The sequence below is a fragment of the Ranitomeya variabilis genome, chromosome 2, assembly GCF_051348905.1.
Source record: "Ranitomeya variabilis isolate aRanVar5 chromosome 2, aRanVar5.hap1, whole genome shotgun sequence".
Lineage (NCBI taxonomy): Eukaryota > Metazoa > Chordata > Amphibia > Anura > Dendrobatidae > Ranitomeya > Ranitomeya variabilis.
In genome coordinates this window covers 806,711,077-806,723,372 of record NC_135233.1, presented here as the reverse complement: position 1 = coordinate 806,723,372, position 12,296 = coordinate 806,711,077, and the positions used below count along the sequence as shown (strand labels likewise).

Below are 12,296 nucleotides of genomic sequence, written 5' to 3'. Positions count from 1 at the left end.
GATTTTGGTTAGGCTAAGGAATATGGAAATAAATAACAATAAATAATGTTATATCTAGGACTTTATTATGATAAGACTTTCAAAAATTTCAATCAACTATTTTTTTGTTTATGCATGTTTGTGTTTTTATTCTTAGGGCACGTCTGGAATTCCTGGGATATCTGGCATCACAGGTCCCCCTGGACCACCTGTAAGATTTTTACCTATACCTCATAAAAACTAAATGTATACTGCAAAAAAATGAAACACATTGATTGTGTTGACATAAGTAAAGCCCTTGGATGTTTTCTGATGTGTTCAGATTGAATACTAATCAGCGAATGGATTCTTGTGCTATAAAAGCATATGCATGAAATCGTGTCACAGAATACATACAATGCAAAGCCTCATTCACATATATATTTGTGTTCTTTCCACATTTTTCACACAACTGATACTCATTGAGTTATTTGTGTCTTTTCTTATACACATGATTTTTGTATGAACCTTATGATCTGATTTGTGGGTTATTGGGTCAGTGAAATGAACTGCACGCTGATGCCATCCATGTTGCATCCTAGAGTAATTTTTTTTTACTGTCTATTGCTTAGAAGCTTGGAACCTTCAGTTTTCATTTTTTAATATGAGAAAAATGGAAGCCACACTGACTGTAAAAACAGACTGACAAAGTAAATGAATTCAGCATAATAATGGAAAAAACAGTCCATTTTTTCTTGTGTTCAAAAAAAAAAAATAGACAGACTTTTGAATAAGAATTAAAAGATGCCTGTTTCACTTTAATAATCAATTACATTGTTGCTTTGATTTTCCAAAAAGTTGGTAAAGCAAGAGCTGATTGGTTGGCATGGACAACTAAGCAACCTTAGATACCCCCCAATCCCTACTATGTTCTCATTTGGACAACAACCAATCAGAACACAGTTTTTATTTTTCTTATAATTGATTTCTAAAATGAAATTTATGTAATTGGCTTCTATGGGCAAAGTGACCAATGTTAAATATTTCACGACCAGTCCATTTTACCCCATTCCTGGCCAAGCACATTTTATAGTTATTTAAACAGCTTTTGCCTCTTTGTTTTTATGATATATGGGGTTTAATTTGTATGTAATAATTTTTTGGGGGGCTGAAATTGAGGAAAATTGTAAAGAAGAATAGAAATTGTGTATATTTTTCATATTTTTTTTAGCTTTATAACCACAATAGACAGCTACTAAACATTATAATTTGTGTTCCCTTTTATAAAGAAATTATTTTTATATATTGGACATATTTTTTGTTAACCCCTTAACGAACGCTGATACGCATTAAAACGGCGGCAGTCAAGGGGCCTTATTCCCGCATTGCTGTTTTAAAATGGCAATCTGGAATAAGGGTATATTACTCTGTTGGGGGTCGAGTTCGCGCCTCTGCACAGGAGGAACCTTGAGCCATCTCTGCTGTGGTCTCCCATTCTTCTCCTGCCGCGGTGGAGCCTGCTCAGCAGAGGCATCGGTCCCAGCATCTTGCTCAGTCTGATACTGTGCAAAGGGTTACTGCTGCCTTTCCAGCTTCTGCCATTGTAGCCAGTACTGGTCAGCGGTGAGCAGACATCTTTGGGACTAAGTCCTACTTTTCCCCTTCTGAGCATGCCCAGAGTAAGATCTCTCATTGGAGATCAAGGGTCACATGCTCAGGTACTGCAGCAACTCCCATTGGTCCTCTAGGAAGGTCCTGAAGTTGCTCAAGTTCTGTGGCACCCTCCCATTGGTCCTTTTGGGAAGTTCCTGTAGTTGCTGCAGCTATAAAAGATTTGCATGACCGCACGGCCATGCGCTAGTATCCATCTAAGTTATATGCTTTGCGCCAGTGTGGTTATGTGTGTCTGTATTCAGGGACCTGGCTGAAATAAGCCCCTAGAATACCAGCACCTCAGGTGAGGAGATTGTGTGTTGTGTATGTATTCAGGGACCCGGCTGAAATAAGCCCCTGGAATACCGGCACCTCCGGTGAGGAGATTGTGTGTTTGCATGACCACTGACTGCTATCTGCTTGGCAGTTGGCTTGTGCTCCTGAGAGTCTAACAGGGTGCAGTGCTTTACTTTCACGGTGACTCTGTGAAGTAACAGAGTTAGCTTATACCGCTAAATAGTGCCTTCATTCATTAGCAGCAGGTTCCTCCTGCACGGTGGACCCCGGCCGGCGAACACACCAATAATAAACATCTATATTTACTCGGTGCATTTCGCTAGCCCTAACATAATGCTAGAGCCAGGGTGTGGCTAGTAAATGGCGGATGATCAGCATCTACAGCGGTACATCCAGCAGCTGGAGGGTAGGTTGGCGGCTCTAGAATGCACAACCTCAGCTGTGGATGTTACCGCAGTCGCTGTTCAGGCTGCTAGTGTAGCTGCAGCCAGTTTGTCCTCTGCCACTCCTGCTCTGACTTTATCCCATCTCCCACTTCCAGACAAGTTTGCTGGTGACAGTAAGCAATGATGGGATTCGTGTGTCAGTGCTCCATACATCTAGGGCTCCTGGCTGCATGTTTTCCTATGGAACGCGGGCGAAAGTGGGTTTTATCTTATCCCTTTTGTCGGGTAGGGCGTTGGAGTGGGCAACGCCGCTGTGGGAGCGTGATGATTGTGTGGTGCAGAGTGCTCCTCTCTTCCTGGACTCTCTGAAACAGGTCTTGTTAGGACCTTGTGTCACCCACGATACAGTGCTCCAACTGTTGGCAATAACACAGGGTTTGTCCATGGTCAGCCAGTTCGCCGTCCAATTCCGGACTCTTTGCTCAGAGCTGGAGTGGCCGGATAAAGTCCTGGATGCCTTGGCCACCAGGGAGATTTGCGCCACACTGGAGGAGCTCATTACAATATCTACCCACATTGACCTCTGTTTTAATGAGCAGACTCAGTGTAGGCAGAGGTTCCGCTGGCTCCCACTTTCGCCAGACCTCTAGAATCTTCCGTTCAGGAGTCCAACTCCCATGAGGCCATGGAGGTTTCTCGAGCGGGACCTAAGTCCCGGGCCGCTCGAGTACCCGTGGTTTGTAATATTTGCCAACAGTTAGGACATTATGCTAATAAATGTCCACAGTGGCCGGGAAAACGATCGCGTCTACAGTAGTAACCATTGGAGGTGGTTCACTAGACACAGCGGCATTTTCATCCAAGCTGTCCTTTAAAGGGACAATCACTTTAGGCTCAACCACTCTAAGGGCTCTATCCATTTGCATGAAACACGTCCGTGTCTCGCATGTGAAAACCAAGCTTTGGCGCCGGCACTTAGGAGCGGAGCGTGCGGCCGCATAGCAACACATGGAGCTGCACGCTCCACTCCAAAGTGCCTGCGCCAGAGCTTGGTTTACACATGCGAGACATGGACGTGTTTCTCGAAAATGGAAAAGAGCCCTAACAGTCGAGCTTTGTGTGGACTCAGGAGCAGAGGGGAATTTCATGTCCTCTGCCTTTGCTCACCGTCATGCAATACCACTGGTGATGCTCGCCAAACTGGTGACTGTTCGAGTAGTGAATGGGTCGACACTGCCCTTACAAATCACACATGAGACTATCCCTTTCACATTATCCATGTTCCCATCCCATCAGGAGATAATTTCCCTTCTTGTCCTTCCCGAGGGAATGGACGTGATTCTGCTGGGAATACCCTGGCTCCGTTTCCACTCCCCACATATTGAGTGGACCTCTGGGAGGATATTGGGTTGGAGTGAATCATGTAAGGGCACATGTGTGAGGGAATGCATTCAGGTTACCACTACAGAGATACCCGCAGATCTTACTTCCCTTCCCAAGTGCTATTGGTCCTAGGCAGACATGTTCTCCAAAAAGGCTGCGGAGACCCTTCCGCCTCACCGCCCTTATAACTGTCCTATTGATCTCATGCCTGGAGCAGAACCTCCTCGGGGACGGGTCTATCCCCTCTCTCTCCCGGAAATGGAGGCTATGTCCCAATACATCCAGGAGAATTTGGCAAGAGGGTTCATTAGGAAGTCAGTGTCACCTGCAGGGGCGGGGTTCTTCTTCGTGCAGAAGAAGAATGGAGAATTACGCCCATGCATAGATTACAGGGGTCTTAACGCCATCACCGTTAAGAATAAGTACCCGTTGCCCCTGATTTCTGAGCTCTTTGATAGGCTACGGGGAGCAAGGGTATTTACCAAATTAGATCTGTGGGGTGCTTATAACCTGATTCGCATCCGTGAGGGGGATGAATGGAAGATGGCTTTTAATACCAGGGATGGGCACTATTAATATCTGGTGATGCCCTTCGGGCTCTGTAATGCCCCAGCCATTTTCCAAGACTTTGTTAGATATCTTCCGGGATATGCTCTCCACCTCGGTCATAGTCTATCTGGATGATATTCTTATCTTCTCTCCAGATATTGACTCCCATCGGAGAGATGTTTGCAGAGTCTTCGACCTCTTATGGGCAAATTCCCTCTATGCAAAGTTGGAGAAGTGTATGTTGGAGCAGGAGTCCTTACTTTTCCTGGGCTATATCATCTCTGCCAAGGGATTGGCTATGGATCCTGCCAAACTACAGGCTGTGATGGACTGGCAAGAACCCCATTCTCTTAAAGCGGTGCAGCGCTTTATGGGGTTCATTAATTACTATCGCCAGTTCATTCCCCACTTCTCAACTTTGGTAGCTCCTTTGGTAGCCCTCATCAAGAAGGGAGCAAATCCCAAATTGTGGTCTGAAGAGATTTCAAAGGCCCTCACTTCTATTAAGTCTCATTTTGCTAGTGCTCCCATACTACATCGTCCCGATGTTGATAAGCCGTTGGTGCTGGAGCAGTCCTCTTCCAAAAGGATGCTCAAGGTCGGAAGCATCCTTGCTTCTTCTTCTCCAAGTCCTTCACACCAGCAGAGAGGAATTATTCCTTCAGGGACAGGGAGTTGCTAGCAATGAAGTTGGCCTTCTTGGAGTGGAGACATCTTTTGGAGCGGGCTCTCTTTCCCTTCCAAGTCTTCACTGACCACAAAAATTTGGTATACTTACAAAGAGCCCAGCGGTTAAATTCTCGTCAGGCCAGATGGTCCTTGTTCTTCTCCCGGTTCCACTTCACCCTCCATTTTCTCTCTGGGGAGAAGAACATTTGTGCTGATGCTCTCTCTCCCTCTGTTGTGTCTTCTGAGGAGGAAGGGGAGCCTCGGCTTATTGTCCCTTCTGAGAGCCTGAGAACCATAGCTCCGGTTTCGCTAGAGTCAGTGCCTCCTGGCAAAACTTTTGTACCTACTAATTTGCGACCGGAGGTTCTCTCTTGGGCTCATTCGTCCAGGGTGGGTGGACATTTTGGGACAAAGAGGACATCTGAGCTGCTGGTGAGGACATACTGGTGGCCGCATATTGTCCGTGACGTCGGAGATTATATTCGGGTGTGTGTCTCCTGTGCCAAAAATAAGTTTCCTCAACAACGGCCAGCTGGGTTACTTTATCCCTTGCCGGTGGCAGACAGGCCCTGGGAGATGGTCGGGATGGACTTTGTGGTGGGCTTACCCAGGTCTCGTGGCTGCACCATCATTTGGGTTATCACCGATCATTTTTATAAAATGGTGCACTTGGTGCCACTTCCACGGCTACCTTCTGCACGGGCGTTGGCAGCGTTGTTTATAAAACACATCTTCCACCTACACGGTATGCCGGAAAAATTGGGAACCCCAGTTTGCGTCTCGTTTCTGGAGAGAGCTTTGTCGTCTTCTCAGCATTGAGTTGAATCTCTCTTCTGCTTATCCCGAGACAAATGGGTTGGTAGAGAGGGCCAACCAGACCTTGGTCACATATCTGTGACATTTTGTCTCAGCCAGGCAGGATGACTGGGCATCCTTGCTATCATGGGCGTAGTTTGTTCTGAACAACGCCGTAGCTGACTCCACTGGACAAATCCCATTCTTCCTTAACTATGCTCAGCATCTGCGGGTTCCTGCTCCTATGCCCGTGTCTTCTGCCAACTCCAGGGTGGCAGACAAAGCTGTGGAGGCACGGGACATTTGGGACCGCACTCAGGATGCCATTCAGGCCTCATAGGAGAGAATGAGTTCCTCCGCCAATGCACATCGGCGCCCCACTCCGACCTTTGCTCCTGGCAACTTATTGTGGCTCTCCGCCCGAAACATCAGGCTGCGAATTGAGTCCACTAAGTTTGCACCTCGCTACTTGGGCCCCTTCAAGGTCCTTGAACAGGTTAACCCTGTGGTCTATCGTCTGGCCCTTCCGCCACGCTTGGGTATCACAACACCTTTTATGTGTACCTCTTGAAACCCGTATACATGTCCCGGTTTTCCGAGTCATCTGCTGGGACATCGGGTTCATCCACGGACGATTACGAGGTGAACGCTATTTTGGGGTGCAAGGGGGTACATGGCAAAAAATTTTATTTGGTGGACTGGAAGAGTTATGGTCCTGAGAGCCTGCTGAGAATATTCAGGCTCCGCATCTCATTGCTGCCTTCGAGCGTAGCGAGGTCCAAGGAGGGGGGCCATGTTAGGGGTTGAGTTCCCGCCTCTGCACAGGGGGAATCTCGAGCCATCTCCGCTGCAGTCTCCCATTCTTCTCCTGCCGCAGTGAAGCCTGCTCAGCAGAGGTGTCGGTCCCAGCGTCTTGCTCAGTCTGACACTGTGCAAAGGGTTACTGCTGCCTTTCCAGCTTCTGCCATTGTAGCCAGTACTGGTCAGCGGCGAGCAGACGTCTTTGGGACTAAGTCCTACTTTTCCCCTTCTGAGCATGCCCAGGGTAAGATCTCTCATTGGAGATCAAGGGTCACATGCTCAGGTACTGCAGCAACTCCCATTGGTCCTCTAGGAAGGTCCTAAAGTTGCTGCAGCTATAAAAGATTTGCATGACCGCATGGCCATGCGCTAGTATCAATCTAAGTTATGTGCTTTTCGCCAGTGTGCTTATGTGTGTATGTATTCAGGGACCCGGCTGAAATAAGCCCCTAGAATACCGGCACCTCCGGTGAGGAGATTGTGTGTTTGCATGACCACTGACTGCTATCAGCTCGGCAGTTAGCTTGTGCTCCTGTGAGTCTAACAGGGCGCAGTGCTTTACTTTCACGCTTTCATGGCGACTCTGTGAAGTAACAGAGTTAGCTTATACCACCAAATAATGCCACCATTCACTAGCAGCAGGTTCCTCCTGCACGGTGGACCCCGGGCTGCGAGTGCACCAATAATAAACATCTATATTTATTTGGTGCATTCCGCTAGCCCTAACACACTCCCCCAGCATTGGAAATTCTCTGGGGTTTCAGCTACTGGGGATAGCTTAAACTCTAGAAAGCATGATCAGGGTTTTTCCGGTCCCCAATTAAGTAGAAAAAAGTGTGCCCGCTATTAAAAACATTTCTCTCTCTTCTGACATGATATACAAGTCAGAGGAGAGAGAAATGAGGTCGCCAAGCCCCCATCTCAGTACCTCTGCAATCCTTCAATCCCTCCACCTTTGTCCCCAGCCCTCTGCCAACTTCCTGAAAAAAAAATGGCAGGCGCATGCACAGTGCACCCCTTGGGATCTACTGGCTGGCACCTTGCAACATCGGGGATTTTTCTTATTGATTCATTTTGATCACTGTGATAGACCCTATCAAGGTTATCAAAAGGTAGTAATTAGTATGCCATCCCCCGCGTTTCAGCCCTAATAGTCAGGTTACATTTTTTTTATTTCAGAATTATTTATTTTATTCTTTTCCATTAGGGTTAGGGTTGGGCTACGGTTAGGGTTTGGTTAGGGCTATGGTTATGGTTGAGCTAGGGTTAGCATTGGAGTTAGAATTTTTTCAAAAGTTAACAAAAAAATTATGATGATATAATGACTAGTATTGAGCGCAAGTTGTCATGATCTCAATGGCAAGAGAACATAGCATAAGCATATATAGGAACTAGCTCTTGGAAGATGGGAACTGAGCTGACCATGAACTAAACCTAACGCACAACTAGCAGTGGCCGGGTAGCATGCCTACGTTGATTCTAGATGCCCAGCACCAGCCGGAGGACTAAATAAAGCTAGCAGAGGAAAATATTAGTCCTAGCTCACCTCTAGAGAAATACCCCGAAAGGAGACAGAGGCCCCCCACATGTATTGGCGGTGAGTTGAGATGAAATAACAAACGTAGTATGAAAATAGGTTTAGCAAATTTGAGGTCCACTTACTACATAGCAGAAGACAGAAAGGACACTTTCATGGTCAGCTGAAAACCCTATCAAAAACGCCATCCAGAAATTACTTTAAAACTCTGGCATTAACTCATAACACCAGAGTGGCAATTCCTGTTCACAAGAGCTTTCCAGACACAGTAACGAAACTACAGCTGTGAACTGGAACAAAAATGCAAAAACAAACATGGACAAGAGTCCAACTTATCTAGTAGTTGTCTAGGAGCAGGAACAAGCACAGAGAGGCTTCTGATAACATTGTTGACCGGCAAGCAACTAACAGAGCAGCAAGGTTATATAGCGACTCCCACATCTTGATGGGAACAGGTGAACAGAGAAGATGAAGACACCAGTTCAATTCCACCAGTAGCCACCGGGGGAGCCCAGAATCCAAATTCACAACAGTACCCCCCCCTCAAGGAGGGGGCACCGAACCCTCACCAGAACCACCAGGGCGATCAGGATGGGCCCTATGAAAGGCACGAACCAGATCGGAGGCATGAACATCAGATGCATTCACCCAAGAATTATCCTCCTGGCCGTATCCCTTCCACTTGACCAGATACTGGAGTCTCCGTCTGGAAACACGAGAGTCTAAGATTTTCTCCATAACGTACTCCAACTCACCCTCAACCAACACCGGAGCAGGAGGCTCAACGGAAGGCACAACCGGTACCTCATACCTGCGCAATAATGACCGATGAAAAACGTTATGAATAGAAAAGGATGCAGGGAGGTCCAAACGGAAGGAAACAGGGTTAAGAATCTCCAATATCTTATACGGGCCGATAAACCGAGGCTTAAACTTAGGAGAAGAGACCCTCATAGGGACAAAACGAGAAGACAACCACACCAAATCCCCAACAGAAAGCCGAGGACCAACACGACGGTGGCGGTTGGCAAAAAGCTGAGTCTTCTCCTGGGACAACCTCAAATTGTCCACCACCTGCCCCCAGATCTGATGCAATCTCTCCACCACAGCATCCACTCCAGGACAATCCGAAGATTCCACCTGACCAGAGGAAAATCGAGGATGAAACCCCGAATTACAGAAAAACGGAGACACCAAAGTGGCAGAGCTGGCCCGATTATTGAGAGCGAACTCCGCCAATGGCAAAAAAGCAACCCAATCATCCTGGTCAGCAGACACAAAACACCTCAGATATGTCTCCAGGGTCTGATTAATCCGCTCGGTCTGGCCATTCGTCTGAGGATGGAAAGCGGACGAAAAAGATAAATCTATGCCCATCCTAGCACAGAATGCCCGCCAAAATCTAGACACGAATTGGGTCCCTCTGTCAGAAACGATATTCTCAGGAATACCATGCAAACGAACAACATTTTGAAAAAACAGAGGAACCAACTCGGAAGAAGAAGGTAACTTGGGCAGAGGAACCAAATGGACCATCTTAGAAAAACGGTCACACACCACCCAGATGACAGACATCTTCTGAGAAACAGGCAGATCTGAAATAAAATCCATCGAGATGTGCGTCCAAGGCCTCTTAGGAATAGGCAAGGGCAACAATAATCCACTAGCCCGAGAACAACAAGGCTTGGCCCGAGCACAAACGTCACAAGACTGCACAAAGCCTCGCACATCTCGTGACAGGGAAGGCCACCAGAAGGACCTTGCCACCAAATCCCTGGTACCAAAAATGCCAGGATGACCTGCCAACGCAGAAGAATGAACCTCAGAGATGACTCTACTGGTCCAATCATCAGGAACAAACAGTTTATCAGGTGGGCAACGATCAGGTCTATCCGCCTGAAACTCCTGCAAGGCCCGCCGCAGGTCTGGAGAAACGGCTGACAATACCACTCCATCCTTAAGGATACCTGTGGGCTCAGAGTTACCAGGCGAGTCAGGCTCAAAACTCCTAGAAAGGGCATCCGCCTTAACATTCTTAGAACCCGGTAGGTATGACACCACAAAATTAAACCGAGAGAAAAATAATGACCAGCGCGCCTGTCTAGGATTCAGGCGCCTGGCGGTCTCAAGATAAATCATATTTTTGTGGTCAGTCAATACCACCACCTGATGTCTGGCCCCCTCAAGCCAATGGCGCCACTCCTCAAAAGCCCACTTCATGGCCAAAAGCTCCCGATTCCCAACATCATAATTCCGCTCAGCGGGCGAAAATTTACGGGAAAAGAAGGCACAAGGCCTCATCACGGAGCAGTCAGAACTTTTCTGCGACAACACTGCCCCAGCTCCGATCTCAGAAGCGTCGACCTCAACCTGAAAAGGTAGAGCAACATCAGGCTGACGCAACACAGGGGCAGAGGAAAAACGGCGCTTAAGCTCCCGAAAGGCCTCCACAGCATCAGGGGACCAATCAGCAACATCAGCACCCTTCTTAGTCAAATCGGTCAATGGCTTAGCAATATCCGAAAAACCAGCAATAAATCGACAATAAAAGTTAGCAAAGCCCAAAAATTTCTGAAGACTCTTAAGAGAAGAGGGCTGCGTCCAATCACAAATAGCTTGAACCTTGACAGGATCCATTTCAATGGAAGAGGGGGAAAAAATATATCCCAAAAAGGAAATCCTCTGTACCCCAAAAACACACTTAGAACCCTTCACACACAAAGAATTAGACCGCAAAACCTGAAAAACCCTCCTGACTTGCTGGACATGAGAGTCCCAGTCATCCGAAAAAATCAGAATATCATCCAGATACACAATCATAAATTTATCCAAATAATCGCGAAAAATATCATGCATAAAGGACTGGAAAACTGACGGAGCATTAGAAAGACCAAAAGGCATCACTAAATACTCAAAGTGGCCCTCGGGCGTATTAAATGCGGTTTTCCACTCATCCCCCTGCCTGATTCGCACCAAATTATACGCCCCACGAAGGTCAATCTTAGAGAACCACTTGGCCCCCTTTATGCGAGCAAACAAATCAGTCAGCAACGGCAATGGGTATTGATATTTAACAGTGATTTTATTCAAAAGCCGATAATCAATACATGGTCTCAAAGAGCCGTCTTTTTTTGACACAAAGAAAAAACCGGCTCCTAAGGGAGATGACGATGGACGAATATGTCCCTTTTCCAAGGACTCCTTTATATATTCTCGCATAGCAGCATGTTCAGGCACAGACAGATTAAATAAACGACCCTTTGGGTATTTACTACCCGGGATTAAATCTATGGCACAATCGCACTCTCGGTGCGGAGGTAACGAACCAAGCTTGGATTCTTCAAAGACGTCACGATAGTCAGACAGGAACTCAGGAATTTCAGAGGGAATGGATGATGAAATGGAAACCACAGGTACATCCCCATGAGCCCCCTTACATCCCCAGCTCAACACAGACATAGCTCTGCAGTCGAGGACTGGGTTGTGAGATTGCAGCCAAGGCAATCCTAGCACCAAATCATCATGTAGATTATACAGCACCAGAAAGCGAATAATCTCCTGGTGATCCGGATTAATACGCATAGTTACTTGTGTCCAGTATTGTGGTTTATTATTAGCCAATGGGGTGGAGTCAATCCCCTTCAGAGGAATAGGAGTCTCCAAAGGCTCTAAATCATACCCACAGCGTTTGGCAAAGGACCAATCCATAAGACTCAAAGCGGCGCCAGAGTCGACATAGGCGTCCGTGGTAATAGATGACAAAGAGCAAATCAGGGTCACAGATAGAATAAATTTAGACGGTAAGGTGCAAATGGAAACAGATTTACCAAGCTTTTTAGTGCGCTTAGAGCATGCTGATATAACATGAGTAGAATCACCACAATAGAAACACAACCCATTTTTCCGTCTAAAATTCTGCCGCTCGCTTCGGGACAGAATTCTATCACACTGCATACTCTCTGGCGACTTCTCAGTGGACACCGCCAGATGGTGCACTGGTTTGCGCTCCCGCAAACGCCTATCGATCTGAATAGCCATTGTCATGGACTCATTCAGACCCGCAGGCACAGGGAACCCCACCATAACATCCTTAATGGCATCAGAGAGACCCTCTCTGAAAGTCGCCGCCAGGGCGCACTCATTCCACTGAGTAAGCACAGACCATTTACGGAATCTTTGGCAGTAAATTTCCGCTTCATCTTGCCCCTGAGATAGGGACATCAAAGTTTTTTCTGCCTGAAGCTCCAAATGAGGTTCGTCATAAAGCA

At 47.0% G+C, this 12,296-nt stretch overlaps 1 protein-coding gene across 2 annotated transcripts in view; it reads left to right on the top strand.

Moving 5' to 3' along the window:
- Window positions 1-12,296, top strand: part of COL19A1 (collagen type XIX alpha 1 chain) — a 1,614,879-nt gene that overhangs the window by 1,238,246 nt on the left and 364,337 nt on the right. For both annotated transcript variants that reach the window (XM_077289962.1, XM_077289964.1), the window contains exon 36: window positions 137-190. In XM_077289962.1, coding sequence (XP_077146077.1) covers window positions 137-190 — 54 coding nt within the window. The remainder of the gene's footprint in view (window positions 1-136; window positions 191-12,296) is intronic.